The following is a 24470-nucleotide window of genomic DNA, read 5'->3' as shown; positions in this document are numbered from 1 at the left end:
AACACATACGATAAGGGGGGAAATATAGTTTTATTGTATCGGGAAATACATATCTGGAAACAGAACATGACAGAGTGGCTACTTTTTACTTTCTACCAAAAGTCCATAAGAACATGGAAGTTCCACCTAGCAGGCCTATAATGAGCTCAGTAGGCTCACTATTAGAAAATTGCTCACGATTTCTTGATCTATTCCTACAATCTTACATCACATTTTTACCCTCAATTCTAAGGAACGCAACAGATTTCTTACAAAACTTTGGATGGAATACCATGGAGAACAGAGTATGTTATGCTTATTCTCGATATGATCTCTATTTACACGTCTATTAATCACAAAGATGGCCTCTCTGCATGTAAATATTTCTTGCGAGCTAGACCGATAGAAAGTTTGGAGCACACCCAAATGGTGTCTGATATGTTGGATTATGGCCTTACTCACAATGTGTTCACTTTTAATGGACAGTTTTACCTCCAACCACACGGCACGGCCATGGGCACCTCCTACGCCCCCTACCTACGCAAATTTATTTATGGGGTGGTGGGAGAAGGAGGTGGCCTGGATATGGATTATAACATCTATATGGAGAAGGTTGTGCTCTGGTGTCGTCTTATTGATGATTTATTCATCCTGTGGGATGGAGAGATGTCATTTCTAGAAGACGTTATCCAAATATTGAACACCAATGATGTCAACATCAGATTCACTTTTACAGTAAGTAAGACACATTTTGAATTCCTGGATGTTAACTTGGATGTTGGAGAGGAGGGTCTGGTCTCCACCATCCACAGGAAGGCTACAGCCACTAATTCCACCCTGCACACCAATAGTGGACACCCATTGGCTTTGAATTTCAGAATTCCGTATAGCCAAATGCTACGGGTGAAATTAATCAGCTCCACTGAAAAATTTGAAAGTGATATGAAAAAGATGATGCAGAGGTTGACCCTGTTTCAGGCCAGGCCGCTCCCCCACTGCATCAGCACACCCTGCTGGTGCCGTGTGCCTGCCCCTCGCTACTGCTGCTACTGTTGGAAGTTCGAGGCCCTCCTCCACCCACAGGCTCCCGCCTGCGCCTCATCCCTGGTGGCCCAGTGGTGGGCTATAAGTATTGTAAGTATTGTTCTGTCTGTTTCTATCTGCTTTCTCTCTTTTTGCTCATTTGTGCTTGCTCTGTCCATCCGATTGTATTCTCTCTGCTCATCTGTGCTTGTTTTTCTGTCCATCTGATTTAATTGTGTCCCTGTCTACCTCGCTTTTCTTTCTGTTATACGTGATCCCCCGTTGTGCTGCCTCTGCTCCCCTCGGCCTCCCCCCTGAGTGAATAAAGTTGCCTCCTTGTCTTTTTTGCTTTTTTCGCCGTCCTTTCCTCCTTTTCCCGCCGCCCGCTTCCCGCTCTTTCCTGCTGCTGCGGCCCCGCCCCCCTCCCTCCCATTGGCTCCCGCTACCCGCCTCCCCGCTGCTCCTGCCTCCCTCCACCCCTTCTTAATGCAGGCCGCTGTGCGGCCGCGCCGCTAGTGCGCCAGAGGCAAGCCCGTCTGTGCCCGGACCGCGTCCGGCGCCAGAACCCTGGCCCCCGACAGGCCCACGACGAACCTTCGACGCCGCCACCCTCCTCGCGCTCAACACCGGCCGCTCGACTGCCTGCTACCAAGCCACCCCGAAGGGCACTCACGGACCATTCTCCTGCCAAAACTGCTGCTACACCTGGACCCGAACCACCGCCTCCCACACCAGCCAAGGAAACAACGACCTCAAGTGCATCCTACTCAACACCCGCTCCGTACACAAGCACGCCATCGAACTCTAGGACCTCCTCGACTCAACAGCCCCGGGCGTCGCGTTCCTGACGGAAACCTGGATGAACGCCTCCTCGGCCCCTGACATCGCCATTGCCATCCCGGATGGCTACAAAATCATCCGGAGGGACCATACCAACAAGCCTTGAGGAGGAATCGCCATCGTCCACAGGAACACCCTCAGGGTCACATCCAGCACCGAAGAAAACCTCAGCACCGCCGAGCACCTACACTTCCAGATCCACACCGACCCCAAGACCACCCTCAGAGGAACACTCATCTACAGACCACCGGGTCCACGCCCACAATTCAGCAAATCCATCGCCAACTTCGTCAGCACGCACGCCCTCGCCACCACAGACTACATACTCCTGTGGGACCTGAACTTCCACCTGGAGAACAACAACGACAACAACACCAGCACCCTGCTCGACAACCTCTCCAACTTTGGACTGAAGCAACTAGGGAACACCCCGACCCACCACGCAGGCCTCACGCTGGACCCCATCATTTCCGCCAGCACCAACGTCACGGTCAGCCCCACCACCAATCTCCACTAGACCGACCACCGATGCATCCACTTCTCCTACAAGAAACCCACTGCACACATCCAACCGCTGCAGATCCCCCGAAGATGCTGGAGCAAAGTCACCACTGACCAGCTGACTACCTCCCTTGCCCAGGGCCCCCCGGCCAACGCCTCGGACACCAACACCGCCGCTCGAAATCACACACAGTGGATCAGCAACTGCGCCGACACCCTCACCCCTATCAAGAACCCTCGAACAAGCACAACAGCAGGAGAACCACCTGGTTCACCACAGACCTCAAGGACTCAAAAAATCCTGCCGAACTCTAGAGAAAGCCTGGCGCCAAGAACGGACTGTGTAAAACCTCGAGGCCCTTAAGATCGCCACACGCAGACACAACCAGCGCATCCGCATTGCCAAGAGAATGGCCTTCAGAGAGCGCAGAGACAACAACGCACACAACAGCAAGGAGCTCTTCAGCATCGTGAAGGAACTCTCCAACCCAAGCTCCAACTCCAACGACATCTCCCCCTCACAGGACCTCTGCGACTCCCTCGCAGCCTTCTTCCACCGCAAGATCGCCGACATACACGACAGCTCCGCAAACCAGACGCATCCACCAGCCGCAGAACCAACGCCCCGCACCGCCCTCCTCAGTCGCTGGACCCCCATCAACAACAAAGATGTCACCCAGATCATGAACACCATCCACTCCGGCTCTCCATCCGACCCCTGCCCTCTCCACATCTTCAACAAAGCAGACACCATCATCGCACCCCACCTCCGAGACTTCATCAACAGCTCCTTCAAATCTGCCACCTTCCCTAAGTTGGAAACACGCTGAAATCAACGCCCTCCTTAAGAAGCCGACAGCAGACCCCAAGGACTTCAAGAATTTTCGGCCCATCTCCCTGCTCCCCTTTCCGGCGAAGGTCACCGAGAAAGTAGTCAACAAGCAACTGACCAACTTCCTCAAAACCAACTGCTCCCTCGACCCGTCCCAGTCTGGCTTCCGCAGCAACCACAGCACCGAGACCACCCTCATCGCCGCCACCGACTACATCAGAACCCTGCTCGACAACAGAGAAACCGCAGCCCTCATCCTCCTAGACCTCTCAGCTGCTTTCGACACGTTCTGCCACCGCACCCCAAAAACACGTCTCCACAACACAGGGAAAGGCCCTGGACTGGATCTCCTCCTTCCTCACCGACAGAACCCAGAGAGTCCGCCTACCCCCGCTCCACTCAGAGGCCACCAAGATCATCTGCGGCGTACCCCAAGGCTCATCACTCAGCCCGACGCTCTTCAACATCTACATGAGCCCCCTCGCCGACATCGTCCACGCACATGACCTCAACATCACCTCCTACGCCGACGACACCCAGCTGATCCTCTCCCTGACCAAAGACCCAGTCACCGCCAAATCCAACTTCCAAGAAGGAATGAGGGCCGTCGCCGAATGGATGAAGATCAGCCGCCTGAAACTGAACACTGACAAGACGGAGGTCCTCATCCTTGGACCATCCCCCTCCGCCTGGAACGACTCCTGGTGGCCCGCCGCCCTGGGCACAGTACCGACTCCTACCGACCACGCACGCAACCTTGGGTTCGTCCTGGACTCATCGCTCACTATGACCAAGCAAGTTAACGCCATCTCCTCCTCCTGCTTCAACACCCTCCGCATGCTACGAAAGATCTTCAAATGGATCCCCATGGAAATAAGAAGGACTGTCACCCAAGCCCTCGTCACAAGCCGGCTCGACTATGGCAACGCACTCTATGCAGGGACAACGGCCAAGCTACAGAAAAGACTACAACGCATACAGAATGCCTCCGCACGCCTCATCCTGGACATCCCCTTCCACAGCCACTTCACCACCCACCTGAGAGACCTGCACTGGCTCCCCGTCAACAAGAGGATCACGTTCAAGCTCCTCACCCAGGCACACAAAGCGCTCCACAACGCCGGACCCGAATACCTCAACAAACGCCTCTCGTTCTACACCCCGACTCGCCAACTCCGCTCAGCCAGCCTCGCCACCGTACCATGCACCAGAAGAACAACAACAGGCGGCAGATCTTTCTCCTACCTCCGACTGACCCCCAAGACCTTCTCACCTTCAGGAGACACCTCAAGCCTTGGCTGTTCGAGCAGTAGCAACCCCCCCCCCACACACACACACACCAGCCCACCCTTAGTGCCTTGAAACCCTCACGGGTGAGTAGTGCGCTCTATAAATGCACTGATTGATTGATTGATTGAGGTTCATCCAACGAGGGTATCCCATGAGCTTTTTGCGAGACGCTGGAGAGAGAGTCAGAAAGAAAATAAGAGCACAGGTACTCTATCCAGTCAAGGAGGAACAAAGGAAGGATGAAATCAAGAGAGTTTTTTTGGAATACAATTCTACAAAGCCCAGCATAAGCAAATTATTACAGAAAAATTGGCATATTCTGCGGAAGGAGGACCTCATAAAAAATGTGGTGGATCAAAGTCCTGTCATAACCTCCAAGAAAACAAAATCCCTGTGAGACATTTTATCAAGAAGCCATTTGCAACCGATCAGAGACATGAATTGGCTAACAAGTAACATAGGGTTTTCATTAAATGCAGCTCTTGCTGAGCATATCAGTGTAGAATTAATTGAATGACTTTTACAACACTGGATGGAGAAAGGACCATACAGGGCAGAATTACATGCAAGACTGAATTTGTGATAAACGCATTAAAATGCAGCTGCAACAGATATTATGTGACTAGTACCATCAACAAACTGAAAATTATGAATATTTAAACACATGCAATCCATTAGGAATGGATACATGAACTACCCCATGGCTAGCCGCTTCGAAAGTGACACAATCACTCCCTGAAAGGATTTGGTTATTTTTGGATTAAACATATACCAAAACATGCGAGGGGTGGGGATCAGGGAGAGGGAATTGAGAAGAGAGGAATCAAAATTGATCATTTAGAAGGCAGAGAACATGAAATTTGGATAATGTCCATGCCTTAGTCGTAACTATATGAAGTACTGTGAAATTGCACATATTCCAACTTACTCACAGACTATGGAGTGGAAAGATGAAATCCCCTATAAGACATTTGTATAGTGTGTGGGACCCTTAGTTTGGATTCTTGAAGTGTTCGTAATTTGGATGGTTTAATGATCAGTGTATGCACTAGCACTTTATTGAAACCATCACATCATGTTTAGGAATTAACACTTGTTTTGAGGATTATTACATCAGGGTATATGCAATAGATAGAAAAGATAATGAGTGGGACTCCCAACTTAGATCTTTGAAGTGACTATAATTTGGATTCTCTAATGACCAGTGTATGCACTAGCACTTTACTAAAACTATGGGCATTAGCACTTTATGGAGGAATATTCCATCAGGTTATGTACAATCGATCGATAGGTAAAGAGAATTAATTGAAAATATGGAAAATCTAATTCAGAGAATATAAAGGTATGCTGTGGCATATGTCACCTTACAGAGAGGAATGCAATATTATATTTTATTTGTGAATTGAACAAGTTCAGTTTTTTTTTAACCTATTGTAAGCACTAGCACTTTATCAAGTGTTGCCTTTAGTACCCTTTGTGCAATATATTGATTTGAAAGAATATTTAGCACTTTATTGAAGCCATCACAGTATTGTATGCATTAGCACTTTATTAAGGATCATTGCATCAGGTTATATGCAAGCGATTAATAGATAAAGAAAATGAATCGAAAATGTGGTAAATCTGATTGAGAGAACATAAATGAGTACTACAGCACACGTCACCTTATAGAGAGCAGTGCAACATTACATTTCATTAGTGAATTGAATGAGTCCTTTTTTTATGTATAGCAAGCGCCAATATTGTATGATGGGCTACCTTTAGTATATTATGTGCAATACATTGATTTGAAAGAATAATTAGGAAAGGGATAAAAGAATGTTTGGAAGAAGAGTATAACTAGGAGTGGTTAAGAATGAATCACTTTAAGTAGCGGAGAAATGAGAACACACAATAAAAGGTTTTATGCCATGGCACCCAGATTAAACAACCAATGTCAGAGTTGAATTAGAATGGAGTTTGTAATGAGAAGAAACCATACCATAATGACTACATCTAGACATGTAATGCAATCGTGAAATAGTGGAGTTTGAAATATCCCATACTGAAAATGAAAAATAATGTATGGTATTGGATCATCGAGGAGAACATGAGTCATATTGGGAGAAGAGTTTACGTTGCATCTCTCAACTGGGCATGAGAAGAGCTAATGGACAGTGAAAAAGGGTTGCCTCGGTCTTACCATGGTGTAACTTTAAGCCCAGTTGAAGGCCGAAGCCGAAACGCGTCGGCCTGGGAGATGAAATTGTTTGCGTATCTTGCATTTAAAATGAAGGTTACTTTTGAAAATATGTGAAAAATGGAAAAATAATAAAAGGGTGAAACTCAGAAGACGGCGTCTGAGGAGTTTTGTGTCGCCGTACCACAGGTCACAAAGGATGACGACGTTGTATGTGTGTGTTTATATATATATATATATATATATGTGTGTGTGTATATATATATATATATATATATATATATGTGTGTGTGTGTGTGTGTATATATACACACACACATACATACATACATTTACAATTCAGTTTCTTTAAAGAGGCCATTATAACCCATTATAACCCCACTGCAAAATAAATAAAGGCAAAGATCCCTTGTCCTTGAAAAAACACTCACCCCATTTCTTAGTCACCATTTCCTTACAAAGTGTTGGAAGCAAATGTAGCTCACAAATTATATCACCATTTACAGAAAACTCATTTTCTTGACCCACTTCAGGCAGTCTTTCGGCCACCGCATAACACAGAGTTGATGAAACGCGTAGGGCAGTTGACACAGGACAAACAGTAGCCTTGGTCCTGTTGGACCTCTCTGCGGCTTTCGACTGGATCGACTATAGAATCTTGACCAATCATGTGGAAGCCAATTGCAAAGAAGGCTCTGCCTTAAAATTTATGAAATCTTTTCTTGAGAATTGCACATATTGTTCATCGTAGTTTATTTAAAGCCAAAGCTTTCCAGGTCAAATGTGGGTCCCCTTAAGGATTTCCACTCCCCTCCCCCCCTCTTTAATCTCTTTGTGAGGCCTCTCATCAAAGAAATTGGGAATAGAAATTGCATTTTACATAACTCTATGGATGATGGGCACCCCTACACATCTACTTACTAGAACACGCCTCCGACACAGCCTCCACGACACCTCTCCCCCCCCGCCTTACCCCCATGGAGTGAAAGAAACTATCACAGAGGACACTTCCACCCTGTATGAAACACGCTATAAACAGGAGTAGATGGGTCACTATGTAACACCACTCCGGATCTGAAGGATAGAAATGCGCCAACACATACTAGCACGGTCAAGGCACATACAATGCGAAAGTGGAAATGTTTCTTCTGTTATTAATAGGTTGTTATCTAAAATCACGAGCTAACAGACAAATGTATTGTTTTTTAAGACCCCCTGTTCCTATAGACGCGTCACGCGAGCGGCCCGTTGGGGTTGTAGGTGGCTTACTGTGGAACCCCTCCTAATTTCGAACAACTTTTTCATTCATCACATCGCTATGCCGGCCCTCATAGGGATGTAGGCACTAAGCTGTGGACGAGATGTCTTGCCCTTAAATAAAGGTTTTCAAAATTTTTAAAAAAAACTTTATGGATGATTCCCAGATTCTCTTTTGTCTGAAGGATTCTACAACTTCCCAGGAAACCTTTCAAACTAGAATGCATTACATCTGAGAGTGGATGGCCAATAACCAATTGAAACTCAGTGCGGACAACACCGAAATTGTAATTTTATAAAATAAAGACAGCCTATGGAGCCAATTATTGTTGCTTCCTTGTTTGGGACAGACTCCCATTCCTAAGCATCAAGCCAAAAGCCTTGGAGTCATCATTGATGGTGACCTGACCTTAAAGCCACAAAGGGATGAGGCGGTTTCTTCTTGCATACTAACATTGAGAAAGATTTTTTAAAAATAGCTGTTTCTTTCGGATGAAGCATTAAAAACTCTCAATCCAGCTTTCGTAATATCTAAACTAGACTATTTAAATTCCCTCTACTCGGTTCTCCCAAAAAGAAGATTTTCAGACTGCAAATGGCTCAGAATCAAGCAGGCTAGATTGATCTATATGACACCGAGGTACTCACACACCTCATACATGCTCAGGGAACTTTATTGTTTGCCTGTGGAATATAGGTTCAATTTTAAGATTTTCTGCCTTACCTTCATAGCTTTAGTAGGCGATAGAGCTCCGTTTTTAAGGAAAAGAACGATAAAGTACTGTTCAGTACGAGAACTTCACTTTTAATCTGCGTTTCTGTTGGCTGTCCCTAGATTCAGTAAAGTGGGATTGAGTGGCTGCAGTTACTCTTATATGGCTCTATCAATCTGGAATTCTCTCCCTCTCTCTCTTCGGCTGCAGACTAATTATGTTTACTTTCACAAAGATTTTTTTTTTTTTAAAGCTTTTCAAACAAGCCTATTCTGGTCTTTAAATGCCCGTTCTTCTGCACAATTATCAACAATTACATCACACAGTGCCAAGAAACTGTTGGTGATCACAGGTTCAATTAATAAAAACATTACATAAAGTTACCACAGACAGCAGCTACACTAGGGGTGTGTGGTGGAAATATGTGTTGTATTTTTTTCTTTGTCGCCTACCGACTTTTTTTTTTAATTTCCCATCTTCCAAAAACCAAAGCTACCATTTAGGCAGGACCAGGTCCCTCCTGCACCTGAACTAAATATTTCGTGTATCTCTTTCGTGTATTCCTTAACACCATCTCTAACAGAATGCTGAGAGAAGAATTGGTGAAACATATACAGCATTCAAAACGAACTTTAGTACAGACACCACTCTTTGCCGCAAAGACTACATTCAAAGTGCGTAGATTTTTTTAAATTACAATTTATTGAGCCTCTAATTGGTTAGAGATTAGTGCCCGCGATTTGTTTCAGAAATGGCATGCGTCGCTCTTTCTTTATCATGAGATTTATTGGAAGTATGATGAGCAGCAGTAATCACTTAGGCAATGTAGCAGGTGCCTGGGCAGTCATTAGGTCACCAGGGTACGCTTGTTTACCACATGAAAAATAAACCCTGTTTTCTGATTCAGTGTTATAGAAGGTCTAGCGTGGCCTTTCTTAAGTTTCTTGCAGAACATTCCATGTACAGTGTAGGCAAGGTGGATGGGCGAGGCTATAAGGAGTTTATCTGGGGGGGTGACCAACTAGTAGCTCATGAGCTACTGTAGTTCTTCAGCTACTCTGAGCAGCTCACATGTGTGCTGTCTAGTTTATTAGATTAGCAAGCTTTTGCTTGGTTGAATTAAAATACATATAAGAAAATTGAAAGTATACAACTCTAATAATATTAGTAGCTCTCAATGCATTTCATTGAAAATAAGTAGCTCTCAGTACAGAAAAGGTTGGAGACCCCTGGCACTTTTCTATGGGATGTTCGTGGAGGTCCATGTATGAACTGACTCCTTCTTTGTTAAGGTGCATAGTAGTCTTTGGCAGAATCTCTTGCCAGTGAGTGCAAACTCCGCAGATGAAAGATTCTAACCCTCTCATAACAATCCAACGGGAGCACAGCGGTATTCTCGTATATGAAATGGAGGATCCTAGGATGGGCATTGGGCCTGGTGCAGTTCATTCCCACACAAAACCCATCCCAACTTCAAAGAGGTATCACACAGAGATCCCAAGCAGGAGACTTTCAGCAAAGTTGAATGGCAAGGGTCAGAGAGGAATCCGGTAACGGGTGGCCAGTTGGTCACCGCGGACGGAGGTGGTAGCGATGAGTAGGGTCAGTTGCATCTTGACGTTCAATAGGTGCAGACAGCAGGCTCTTCATTTGCGATTCCGGCCCGTGCTGGTATGGGAGTGAAAGTCCAAGACCAGGAGGTGTGCAACAAGAGGAATGAATGTACAGCTGGGACAAGCTGGTGCGAATTAGGAGGTGCCGGTGGACGCTTGTGGCGGCTGATATGAATCCAGGCAGGGAGCCCTCCACACTTTACTCCATTTTTGTTGATCAGCAATATCTGAAAGGGACCCTCCAAAGTGGCAGTCGAGCAGACATTTTTGATGGATCTCAAACACCCAGCTGTCAGGATTCAGGTTGTGGGGCCGTTGTTAGACTCTCGGACAGAGTGAGTTGGATTTGAGAACAGAACTGTAAAGGCAAGTCTATTGTCTGCACACTCTAGAATCAGGTCATCATTTTGGTGCAGATTTTAAGAGACAGATGACATTGGTGAGTTGTAAGGGAGCATCATGGGGGTGCGCCCATCATTACCTCAAAGGGGCTCAGTTTTCTTTTCTCTGAAGGAATGGCTTGAATGGACCAGGGTGCCAAGGGCAAAGCGTCGGGCCATTTTAGTTGGACTTTTAAAATATGTTTACTATTTTGTTCTTAAACTTTCCCTGCAGACTCTGGGTGATCGGTACAATGAAAATGCTTTTTAATTCCTAGTGCTTTGCAAATCTCCTGAACTATAGAGGAAGCAAAGTGGGTACTGTGATCACTGGAAAAATGAAGGGACACACTGAAATGGCGAGGAAATCCAAAGCATGCATAAGGGTAAGCCTCAACCCACATTAAAAAACATGCACACAATGACAAAAACATAGGAAAATAGCCCAAACATGGGCATCGCAATAAACTCCATTTGCAAACAGGCGAAGAGGCCTCAAAAGGGTGAGCGGGCAGCTGCGGTGGTCTTCATCCCTTTACCATGTTGTGGGTCTTGACGCTGATAACAGGAATGGCAACAGTTCTGGGATACAGAAGGAAACCAGCGTGCATATCAGTAGGCCACTGCGGAACAATTCATGCCATTTCTTTCCTACATTTGCAATGCCATGATAAAACCTTGTTAAGTGGGGGAGCAAGAATTTAGGGGCTGCAACTTTCCAAATGCTGCCCCTCCATTTACAATTATGCTTGATCTACATTTAGTTTTCCACATCGGGTGCCCTTTTTTGCAATGCAGACAGATTTTTATGAGTAAGTACAGGAAATACATCAGTGTGTAATACATATGTGTTACCTCACCATTGTTGAATAGTGCAGCCTTTCTAGGCACATGCTATGATAACACATTTCCCTGAGACACTTCATCCTGAGGTAGATTCCTGCACAGCACATTTTACTACTGTTATCTTCAGTGGGAGCATAAGAGCATTTAAGAAATTATGTACACGCATTCAGTTCTTGATAGGAGTCGCCCCTGAGGAACTTCCTCTGTATCTTCAGAAGCCCAACGTTATTGGCAACTCGAAAATGTATATTTGAAGTCTGTGAGCACAGTTACAGTTTGTTAAGGAACCAGAATGTATGTGCATGCTAAGGCATCAAGTTCAGTCACTAGAGCTAAATGGATTTGTGGCAGGTACCAGCTTTCAACTTTTTTGTGCAATGTACTTACAGCGTAACATAGCTACACGTGTTCCAGAATCATTTCTAAGGCAGCCATCCACAAAATAAAATAGGCACGTTCACAGTTGGTTATTGGTGCATTGGAGAGATCAGTTCGTGTTTTTTCAGGTGTGCTGTATTCAGAAGGCAATTATGTGTCTCAACCTCTTCTGAGGTGGGCATCAGGAAAGCTGGATTCACGGTGGGGCAGCGAATCAAGGGGATATGAGAAGCTAACAGCAATAAGATCTCATCATGAGCAGCCTATCAGCAGAGAGATGTTGGGCTTTATTTTTCAATATCAATAAAAGGGCAGCGACTGAATGGCGGACAGCACCTATCAATGTGGACCCAATTACATTTTTTTCTGATGTCTCTACAGGAGGGCAGCTTCTGCGATGGAGTGATGGGTAAGACGGAATCCGCGGCTACTGCATCAAGCGTAGGAATAGTATGTAATGGGCTTTTTTTACGATACCCATGAACCTGCACCAATACTACAAGACCATACACATTATGTTCATAAATATACTGTTATAGTTAGGAATCCCCAGGTGCAGTAGTTAGATTGTGCTTCATTTACACAAATACTTGCTTTGCATCTTCCGTCTGCTGCAAGGGTTCAATGGTGTTTTTCTTAGCATAATTTTGGAGTGAGCAAGTCATAGCACTGTCATGTAATTCCCAAGAAGTTGTGTACCTGAGAAATGGTCATGGGTTGGGCAATTTATGGATGGCCTCAATCTGATTGGCAGACAGACGTAGACCACAGAGCAGAGAGAACTTGTTCAAGCAATGTAGTGGGATCTTCAGACACACAAGTATCACAGATTAAGTTTTGTCGATTTGACTCACAAAGCACGGCCAACATTTAGTTCTTGTTAACTTGTAGAACATTCACGACTCAATCACTGGTGCAGAAGACGGTGTAGTTGAGCTTGCATAGTAGATCCCTATCCAAGACATTTGCAGGTGAAGTAAGACACAGTAAGAAAGCATGTTTATCACTATGGTACTCAAAGTGACTGAAACAAGATTAGAAATGGTCTGAGTAACTCTTTGGTGAGAGATGCCGATTTCATCTTTGGCCAAGTTTGAGAGGGTTTGAAGGGAATTTGGGGGTTTTAAGGCCAGATTAGCAAGCGCTGGTATCAATTAGACAGCAGGTGGGTGTGCCATTGATTAAAAAGTTTACCCAAATAAAGACTCTTTGATGATGATGAAACATTTAAAATAGGGGCCTGCCTGGTCTACAAGAATCAATGTATTTTTGTTACAGTCTGCACCTCTTGGGCTGTCCTGATCTGGATAATAGTATTGTTAAATCGGGAGAGTTGGGTTGCGAGGGGAAACCAGAGCTTAGATTAAGCACTCTCTTCCAAAGTTGATCTGACCACAACTGAGGATTTTGATCATCTCTACCGCTTCCGTTCTCCACCCATTCTCCTCCCTTTTATCTTGGTTGGATTTGTCGCATTTACAAAGACATTTATTAAGATTTATTCAATTCTTTCTTTATTTCTTGAATTAGCCACACAGTAGTTGGCCATCCTGACTAACTCCGCTAAATTCTTGGTCTGCCACCAAATACAAAGAGTAGGCAAGTTTCTTTTGAACATTGGGCAACGACCCCTGTACAAAGTCAGCCCCCAGAGCTTCCTGAGCAGACTCTGTGGCACAGTCTATACCCAGGGCTTTAAGTGGGCCAGGTCTGTCTGGGTCTGAGCACCGGCAGTTATTTTTAGGGGGCCTCGAAACGGGTCTCTATCGGGCTCTATTTTCGGACCTTGCAGAGGTAGTCCGTTTTTTTTCTTTCTCTTGGACTATTGTTACACACATACTTACGCAAATCAAGCTAATGCGCTACCAGTACCCCTGGCATCCCCACACCAGCTCGATCAGAGGCGCAACTAAAGTGCCCACAACTTCTTGTTAGTGTGCTTTCATCGCACCATTGTGTCAATCAATGGTGACTCAAGTGGGATCATTTAGCAGCTTAAACCACTTTGTGTGAGAAACTGCCTACATTTTGATATCTCTTCTTTACTTCTGATCATGGGAATTTGCTTGTAAAAGTCCAGTCAAACAAAAGTTAGATGTGAAATAATTCAAACGTGTTTGCACAGAAGGAAATTTTATGTGACTGCATCATAACGAGGATGTGACAGCCCTATTTTGCAAGTGTGAGAACAGGAAACAGGAAGCTGATTTTGTGCGCTGCCACGCTGGCCTGCAGCATCGCCCAGTTGTTTGAAACACCACAAGCCTCTCGGCGTGTTTACCAACAGTGTTAAAGCCACAGAGGGGCCTATTCAGTGTCCTGGCTACAAGCACTCACTGGCATACCCCTGGGGTGATGAAGGAGAGGAAGGAGCATTTGCACTGTTGAACAAAACGCCCGTGGGCACAGTAGTAGGAAGTGTGGAGATGCAGGGGCTCTAAGAAGGGGTGAAAAAACGACAAAGAATCATTAACATGCAAACGGTCTTTTAAAGACCTGTGAAGTACTCTGATGCGACTGTGTCTGTGCCCGGGAAGCTGTCTCAGCCTGGGCTGCCACACCCGAAGGGGAGAGGTGGGAGGGGGCTCTGAGGAGTCCTAGAGCTGACGGCTTGTCAGAGCAGGGGGTAGTTCCACACTAGTTATCTATATTTAGACCACGCCCCTACTTAGATAGGCCCAACCCCTTCGATGTTTGCCCTTCCCCTTTTAGAGCACCCCCAGTTTTTTCCCCACTTAAAGCCCTGTCTATACCTGAATATCGCTCAAACACCTTCATTTTATCTTGAGTTGCCTTCTTGTGACTCTCCCGTGTTCTGTTTGCAGTTTGAGATCTTCAACAGTCTATTGACCTGCACATGTGAGTGTTTGTGATATGTAATTTTGAATACAATTAGATGGCATTTTGCGTACTTAACCCTGCTATACAATTCAAGTGTTTGATTAAATATGCGAAGTAATAGGTGATTCTTTGCCTGGTTTGCTAAATTTCTTTTCCTTACAGATGGCGCCCTCCTTATAGCGGTGTGCAGAGGCAAAGTGAGCGAAGGTTTGGATTTCTCAGATGACAATGCCCGTGCTGTTTTGACCATCGGCATTCCCTTTCCTAATGTGAAGGATCTTCAGGTAGGATCTTAAATATCTTAATTACTTATCCAGTGTAGATCATTGGTTTATTCCTTGACAATATCTGCTTATCTAAAACTGAAAAACTTCAGCGACACAGCTTTTTGGGTCGGGATTTTGACAGCACCCTAACAGGATTTTGGTCAGGATTTTGACAGCGCGTTTTGAATAGGACTTTTAAAAGCTCACTAGCACAGCTGTCAAACCGACCTATTGCTTACAATATGCTTTGAGTGAACTTTGGGTCCTTCTCTTTTAACCCCTTCGACGCTCATGACGAGCTGGGCTCGTCATGAGGTAGCCTCCTCGCACGCTCATGACAAGCCCAGCTCGTCATGTAAAGTGCGCTTTCGCAAAATCCAGCGTACGGGGGGGAATCATGCCGCACGCATGCGGTTAACCATTCACATTCTTAGTTCAGCCTCTTTAAGACATGGACTTGGACTGTGTCAATATCATTTTGGCTCAGCCCAATTAAGTATTCTTTTGATGGATACTTCTAGCTGCAGATTTCTCACCTTTTAAATTCCTCCAGGTGCCAGACTAGATATGGAACTTTTCCACAGTTGCTTCTGTGCACTGTCAGCCAGATTTCCCATTTTAAGAATTTTACTCAAAAAGCAAGCTTCCCTCACAACTTTGTGTTATTTGTGACGCTCAGCATGCCACACTCACTGATGTTACAGTTTCTGAAACTGAAAGCAGCCACAGTCTTTCAGTTTCAGCTGATTTCAGTCAAATCGATGCTTGGTGGCATTCCAAGAGCACAAAGGAAGAGGTATTGCTGGAAAGGTGTAGCGTACGTATAAATATGAATTTTGCCGACATCAGTGTCACGAGCGTGATCACGAGCATTGTTTACCTTTGTATATGTATATGTTTGAACTAAGCTCGTGGCTCTGCGGGTATTGGGCTCCTGCTATTTCTGCAATAAACCTCTTTCATTCAACACACGTTGCCGACTCTTAGTGGTACTTACTTTTACGACAAAAGGGGAGAAGCTTCCCTTTACAACACATCACCAGAGCAGGATGATGTCTGAGTAGGTATCCACCCCCTGGCTAAAACGGACGGCTTCAAAGAGGGTGGTGCAGCTGCCCTGGCATGGCCTCGTGCCTCCCACCAATGCCCTCCAACTTTGCCCAACCAGGGCTGGCAGTTCAATACCGATAAACACATTTTTTCCTCAAATTTAGAAAACATAATTGTATTGAAAATGTTATAGTTTTCATGTCTGATTTATTAGTAGCTTTTAAAAATGATTATTAACATCAATGTCAGCTCCTAAAAGTCAGTGGAGCAGATATGCACTGGTAGCCAATTTCCAGAAGCAAAGTGCATGTTTATTTATTTGAATTCATTCAGTTGTTATCGGTGATTTTCTTTGTTCAGGTATTATTTGTAATGGTTTTTCACAATTGTCAATACAATTTAAAATAGATTTTCCATTGAATTGGTTATTAATAGTCACTTCTTTGTGTAGGGGTTTCCTATTTATTTCTTTATCACAGAGATTCCTCCTTGCCTTGTATGCTCTCTACATTACATCTCCCAAATACAAAAATGTGGATATTCGGAAGTAGTGACACATAACTTCTTTTCTACGCGGTTCAGGATTTTCTAATTGAAGCCATTCACTCCTGTAACAAAGTGGGTGTTTTGTGCCCTTTGCATGGTTGAACTTCTATCTCAGCTGGAAGACCCGAGCAAGGGAAATTATTTGCCCGTTCTGTGCGGTGTGATATGGTATTAGCATCACCGATCAACTACAGTTCGTCTGTCGTGTTCAGTTGCCATGTCTCTATCTGTAGCAGGCACAGCAGCAGAGTTGTTCTAGTTTATGACCCCAGACAGCTTTTACACATTAACAGGCATTAGCACCTACAAGGAAATGCAATTCTGACGACTCTGCAGAGGAAATAATGAGGGGGAAAGGGTATGCTGAAGCACCTTGCAGCCAAAACTGGCAGCAAAAAATTTGCAATCAGATCAATGGAGGCTAAGATAGAAGTTTTTTTCTTGAATGGTGACCATCATGGAGCAGAAGGGGTTTAAGATTGAGGACAATCTTAATTTCAGTATATAAATATTTGGAATGTGACTGAGACGTCTTTTGGATATGCTGGTGATGCTCAGCAGTGTGTGCTGCTCAATATCCTCAGTTTGAGAGCGCAAGTGGAGAGCCTTGAAAATGCCCCATGTAAGTTTCGGGGCTGCCTCTTACCCTGAGTTATGACAAGGTTTCCGAAGCTGTGTCTAAGTTAATCGATGAAAAACCACTGCAATTTTGGCAAGTAGACATTGATCAGAGCTTTCAGGCTATCAACTAAACACCCATCGGAAAGGGGCTTCAATGTGATGCTGATTCTACAACTATCGGATGGCAGGGATTGGATACTGAAAGTGGTGGCAAAGAAGAGAGTCTTTTTGTACGTCATGATTCCTGTTTTCCTATTTCCTGACCTAAGTCCCAGAACTCTACAGAAAAAGAGGTCCTTCAGGAAAATCAGTCGAACTCCAGAACATAGTGATCCATTCTAGTGACAGCTATTACCCAAAGCTCAGAGAAACTCGCCAAGTCAAGACATAATTCTTTACGCAGGAGGATCCTACCAGGTCCGTCCTGGAGAAACCGAAGAGCAGAACTGATGTTAGTTCTCCTAATACTGCCCTTTCAATGACAAGGCACATCTGATGTTACTGAGAGAGCGCAATTCAAGAAAATATAGAAGTGCACCATATTTACAAGCACGTTGTATTAGTTTAGTAAACATTATATAAGAGTGTCGAATCTATAGAGTGAAAATATATAATAGTGTTTAATTAAAATAGAATACTTATATCAAGTGTGAAAAGCTAATGTAGATGTTTGTAGAGATGTTAGAATGATGTTGAAATCCCATGTTATGTGGCGGTAGTAGGGGAACATGTAATGCTGCTAAACGTAGAAATGTGTAGGCCACATGGCAGTTCACATAGAGTACAAGATGCTGTTACACTCTTACACGATGGTGGATTTCAATGTTATTGTAATTCAAAGTATTATTGATCCTAGAACTGAAATATGTTTTATAGACGTTTCATATAATCATTGTGTGTAATAAGTTAGAATGCTGTTTAGAAGAATTAAATGTTTTACAGAGTGCACAGGCCCGTTCATGTAATTCTAGATAGGCCTGAATAGACAAAGTCATTTCTTTTGATCTGCATGTGCTCGTTAGAGAAAGGTCGTGTTAAGCACAAACTGTGGAGCCTGTTCAAATGGTTTACGACTTAAAGATATGGTGGAGGACGGAATTTGGGGCCCACAGTACAAGTGTCTGTTTGCAGGTGCGAGGAGGTTTTAATCAAGAGAGTGATGAATAGACTTTTGTTCAAGAGAGCCAGGCACAGGCCTGGAGGAGTCTTCAGGAATTTCCTGGGGGTACCGTCTTGCCGGAGAGGAGCCTGGGAAGCAAGGTCAACGCTAATGATGGGCCCAGAGGAGTACCAGCATGGAACATACCAGAACCAACACCACGTGAGGGGCGTCTCTAAGGGGTGTCTCCAAAGGGCGTTTCTATTGTAAATGTGATTTTGTATTAGGAACAGCACCCCTGGGTGGAGTTAAGGCAGATGATCTGAAGAACCTAAGAGAGCGGATGGGTAGGCAGATAGGGAACTGCGAGACATCGTTTTGAAACAAAGACTAAGGGAAGTGTGTGATCTTCTTTGGAAGTCACCACGGCTGACACCCTTTTAGGTTAAGATCTTGTTAAGTAGGGATGTCACTAAGTCTAGTGTAGGGACAGTCTAATCTGATTTCTTTCCTTTCTGTAAATGACTCATAAGCTACAGCTTGTGTCTATTCTTGCAACTTTGATGATTTTTGAATTGGTTTTGGTAATATTCTTCTGCCGACTAAGAGCATTTAGAAAATTCATGTTTGTATTGATACCCGTATATCTTTTGAACCTTATATTGAGATGTTTGTATCTCCAGTTAAGTTTGGCTTTGTAATAAACTTTTAAACCTTTTAAGCTTAAGTGGTTCTTTAGAGTGGTGTAAGTCATTAACGGATTAACCTGGTAGTGGATTGCCTTTTACTCAATGACAGGTACCAACGGTCCAGTCGACCTGAGTTGGGAACTAGGCCTATAACTATAGACCAGAAATCCCGCGTTAACAGTTGGTAGCAGAGTGAGGATGGTTACCTTCTTGAGGAAGGTGATCTAGACTAGGTTAAGTTTACCCCAAGGTCTCTAGAGATCGAGAGGTGGCCCGCCGAAGAGGGTGCTGACGGCGCGAGAGAAAAGCAGCAGAATCGGACGAGAGTGAGTATAACAAGGGTCATGCGTGGACAGATTGCGGTGTTTTGTGTTGTATCTGTATTGTAATGTCATGCGGAGTTGAATGCCTGTAGTGTGAATGAGAGAAGGTTGCGAGCGCGCGCAACCTGGCAAAATCTTAAGTTCGGGGAAGAGCTTAAGTGGTTCGGGTGTATCGAACATCCAGAGTAGTTGTCGACCAGAGAAAAGGGGGTCATGAGGTACCATTGATCGCCCGCAGGACCGAGATAGGGGGAATGCAAGAGTGAGTGTGTGGGTAACAGACGCAGGTCAAAAGTTACCGGGTGCAAGTAACCTATCAGAGAAGGCGATTGTCTGGACGTACACGGAAAGACATTTCGTCGTGTCGTGTTTTGGCAGCTCCCGAGTTAGCGTTTAGCACAGCTACACGGTCTTTTCTGTTAACTTGACCAAAACGAACGGGGGCCATTTTGAATCCCTCTGACTTCCGTTTCCTATGAAACACGCTGCCTCGTGGTCAGTGTGCCCTTTCGTCCTTTCTCGATACCCATGGTCACTATTCTGCTCGGCAACAGGCTATTTTTAGTACTGGTCAAGCGCACATGCGCACTATGCATCAACTGGTCACTCTTTAGGAATGTTCACACTAACTGACCAGCGCCGTTGAACTCCTCCCACGTGCTGGCTGTGTTCCAAAAATGACCTTATATGTACCTAAAATGTGTAACTTGTAACCGCCTATTTTTTTATTGCTATTAAACTATATAAAAGAGGTCGCGCACCGATGTTCGGTGTGCTACTTCTTACATTGCCGAAGGGTGCTGTAGGAATGTATTACCACCCCATGGGGTCTTAATAAACTTGTCTTTTACCTTTTCCAGTGTCCGTGCCAACTTCTATACTAAGGCGTTCGAGAGTTTAGCAGAGTATGTAGGCCTGATTTGAACCCAACACCACAATTGGCGACCACGAAGGGACTCATCGGCGACTCGGATGCCCGAAGGAGAGGTCGTGACGAAGGTCAGGAAACTCGCCATGGACGCGTACGCTGCCACTGAGTGACCCGAGTCTTGGCACCCACGGTGTGTTTTCCCTTCCTTCCGATCTGACCTTCCAGGTGGCGCCGGTCCTCGACTGAGATTCTGATCTTGGATTGTCGTGATGTGCCGTTTTGGCTGATTTGACCACAGAACTTGGCAGTTGGACTTTGGACGTTTGAAAATATTTGGTAAGCTTTTGAGCGGTGAGGTAGTCTACTGACACTTACTGTGGCTTTTTGAAACTTTGAATTTGAATTTGAATTTGTTAGCTAACGTTTTGAATCTTTGAATTTGAATATGTGAAGTGCACCTCACATAGGCAGGCATGTAGGGATATTTCTCTGATTTATTTGATTTGAACGGTACACCGCGTTAGGTGACATTTTTGTAGTATCACATTTTCGTGGTACTTTTTGGAACATGCCTGTTTTTAGCACACTCCGTAGGATGTGCTGTTCTGAAAATGGTACCAATTATCGATTAAGTGAAAAGCAGCCGGCTCCCCCAGAGGGGACTCCAAATCGTGAAATGTATGTTAAATTCGGTATTCCACCTATAATGTATAGTACATTATGGCATAAGTATACTAAGACTGATCGTGAATTACAGTGGCCGCTATATGGGTCGTTTGACCTTCGAAAGGTACAGTATGTAGAGCAGTGTTTGTTTCAGCGAAGGTCTAGACAAGATATGTTTGATTGTGTGCGTATGTGGGAGAAAGAGGTGCGTGAACGAGCGAAGCGTGAGGAAGCCTTGGCGGAGAAAGTGCAGCGGAAGGCTGCACATGACAAAGCTTTACAGCTACAGGAGAAGGAATTACAGGAAAAGAAAGTGAGGGAGAGACGAGAACGCAATTTACAGGTTAATGGTCAATTCCCTATCAGGCGTCCTCTTTATCCAGTCCTTACTAATGAAACAGATGATTTTTCATTACTAGATCGTTGTCCGCCTCCGTACGTTGTACCTACGGCTCCGAACGAGGACTCGGACGAGGATAGTGATCGAACACAGCGTACCAGGTTACATGCGGAACGAGCTGCGGAATTACGTTCATTTGCACGAAAACTAAATATTAATACTGTTACTGTTTCTGACGTTACTGAACAAATGGAACAGTGGCCTGATAAGGAACGACTGTATTTTTTAGATCATTTTGGAGATGAAGTTGTTGAGCGGTATAGAAAATATTCTCTCGAGTTAGAACCAAAGGAGATATCCAAGGGTCGTGAGAATTTTCGTAAAGGTCTTTTTGTTCTTTCAGATGCGGACGACTTCTTCAAGCGTTTGATTGAACTGCGTAATGAGGCGACACGACTACGGGAGTTGGAAAAGTCGAAGAATTCGTCTACGTCCGGAGCGACGGGGATATCCAAAGAATGCCCTATCTTTGAAACAGATAAGATCGCTGCGATTAATGTTAGACCTATGCGAGAAGCTGCGCCTTTATATGTCCCTCATAAAGGGGATGGCACAGATGATGATAAAAGATCCAAAGACGCGAAAGGGTATTTTGTATATAATTGGGTTTATACGCCTTGGAATAGAGCAGATGTCATGGCGCTTAAGAATGCTTTACCTGATCCCCGTAAAAACCCTGCGGCTTTTTATGAAAATGTTGAAAGTGCAATTTCTTCATGTATCATGACGTTAGTTGATATTGATCTATTTTTCGGGTTGATATTGCCCCCTGATATGTGGAGAGCGATTCGTAGGTTTGATGACCTCACGACTCTCGGGGCCACTTGGAAAGATCTTGTTCAGGCTGATTTAGATAGAGAACCAGCATGTAAGCCGTGTCAATTAATATTAGACCTTCCAGGGGCCATACTAACAAAACTAAAGACTCTTGCTCCCGCTAAAAAGATTGATTGGACTATATTAGCCTCTTGTAAGCAGAAAGCGGATGAATCAGTTTCCGATTTTTTCTCTCGCTTCGAGGAAGCGTTCCATGATTACAGTGGTCAATTATTGACAGAAGATACTGGCAGGCATTTATTCGTTGATAAGTATGTGGCTAATCTCCTACCGGAGATTGCGAAACGATTGAAAGCGAGTGAAAGTTCATGGACCACAGCAACCCCTGCTTCTTTATTGACTATGGCTCAATATTATGAAAGACAGGAATTAGAGGCAAAAGAAAGTAGTGAAAAGAAAGCAAAGGATTTGAAGACGAAGGTAATGTTAGCCCAGGTTCAGGCTACGAGAGGAAATAACAGAGGAGGGCGAGGATCATACAGTAATGCTCCTCCCCCTCGTTCTGACATTTCTGTGAATCAATGTGCATACTGCAAACAGTTTGGGCATTGGATTGCAGACTGTCCGGTGTTTCGAGAGCAGCGTAATTTGAGGGGACGAGGAAGTGGAAGGTCTAGGAATTATTATGGAGGGTCAAGAGGAGGCTATGGTACGAATGATCGTGGAGGATATGGAGCAAGGGGTCGTGGTCAGTCTGATTATAATACGTTTGATAACCGCAATCAATATCAGATAAATGAGGGTGGTCCTGCTGAACCACGGGATGAGCATTATGCATAGGATTGCGTAGGATGGGGTGTGGAATCGGTTGAGGTACCAGTTGATCAAAGGGGTCCATACATAGAAGCACATGTTCTGGGTTCCACTGATCAATTTCTGGTCGATACAGGAGCTACTCGTAGCGCTTTGTCCAAATACTTGGGCTCCCCTGTCTGGCGAGGTAATTACAGCAATAGGGTTCGATGGAACACCTACTTCTAGCCCATTGTCTCAACCAGTTGCATTTCATGTTGATAAATTTGCTGCCCCATGTCCCTTTTTGTTGTCTCCAAATACACCAGATAATATTATTGGACTCGATATGTTAAAACACTTTCGAGCTACTATTCGCTGTGCCCCAGAAGGAGTGCGAGTTGTGTTGAATGAGAATTACCCAGACTTTGAGCGAGTGTGTTTTCTCCATGAATCTGAAGTATTGGCCTCCTTACCAAACACGTTGTGGGCCACTTCTGACACGGATGTGGGGCAGATGTTAATCCCTCCAGTACGTATTACTGTAAAGGAGGGAGTATCTCTACCACGTGTCCCACAATATAAGATTTCCAGAGAAGGAGAACTTGCTTTGATGCACATTGTGAACGATTTGATTTTGGCAGGAGTAGTTGAGGAAGTCCCCTACAATGTTTGCAATAGCCCAATTTTACCGATTCTTAAAAGAGATACAGATGCTAAGGTTTACCGTTTCATTATTGATTTGAGGGAAATAAACAAGATAGTAGTGCCTCAGTACCCGGTGGTGTCTGACATCACCACGTTGCTTACGTTGGTTCCATCGACGGCAACTACTTTTACAGTCATCGATTTGAAGAATGCCTTCTTTTCGATCCCTGTACATCCTGACAGTCGATATCTATTCGGCTTTACATTAAATAATAAATCGTACAGATTCTGTCGAATTCCTCAAGGCTATACTGAAAGTCCTAGCATTTATAGTCAGGCATTAAAAAGACAGCTTGATTCCTTTGACTTACAAGAGGGAGTGGTTCTCATTCAATATGTAGACGATATCTTACTTGCTGCAGACACGCCAGAACAATGTGAGAAGAGTACCTTTTCTTTGCTTTCCTTCCTGGCCAAACATAATCATAAAGTTTCGAAGAAAAAGCTACAATATTGTAGACCAAAGGTGACCTACCTCGGTCATCTTTTGTCTAAGGAGGGCCGTGCATTGACACCAGATCGAATTCAAGCAATCCTAGATACTCCAGTCCCTCGCACTCAGAAGGATGTTCGCGCTTTTATAGGTTTGACGTCTTTTTGTAGACAATGGATATTGGGATATTGGGTTTTTCACATATCGTTAAACCATTGTTGGCATTGTTGTCTAAAGATACACCGATTCCCATTGAATGGACGGATGAATGTCAGAATGCTTTTGAGCAATTGAGACAAGCTCTTTGTTCTGCACCAGTGTTGGGTACACCTGATTACACGAAGATCTTTACATTATATGTACACGAGAAGGATGGGTGCGCATTGTCAATGTTAGTGCAGACACACGGAGACAAACAGAGGCCTTGTGCATACTTCTCGGCGGTACTCGACCCTGTGGCTCGAGGATTGCCTGGATGTTTTCGAGCAGTTGCAGCAACAGCAGTTGCGATACGACAAAGTGAGGGAATAGTTTTGTCACACAAATTGTTGGTGCTA

At 44.6% G+C, this 24470-nt stretch overlaps 1 protein-coding gene across 1 annotated transcript in view; it reads left to right on the top strand.

Moving 5' to 3' along the window:
- Nucleotides 1-24470, top strand: part of BRIP1 (BRCA1 interacting DNA helicase 1) — a 1630984-nt gene that overhangs the window by 1033077 nt on the left and 573437 nt on the right. Inside the window, exon 16 of the mRNA XM_078679817.1 lies at nucleotides 14835-14956. Within this exon, the coding sequence (XP_078535943.1) occupies nucleotides 14835-14956 (122 nt within the window). The remainder of the gene's footprint in view (nucleotides 1-14834; nucleotides 14957-24470) is intronic.

This window comes from Lissotriton helveticus, chromosome 3_1, assembly GCF_964261635.1.
Source record: "Lissotriton helveticus chromosome 3_1, aLisHel1.1, whole genome shotgun sequence".
NCBI lineage: Eukaryota > Metazoa > Chordata > Amphibia > Caudata > Salamandridae > Lissotriton > Lissotriton helveticus.
This window is presented reverse-complemented; position numbering and strand designations above follow the sequence as displayed.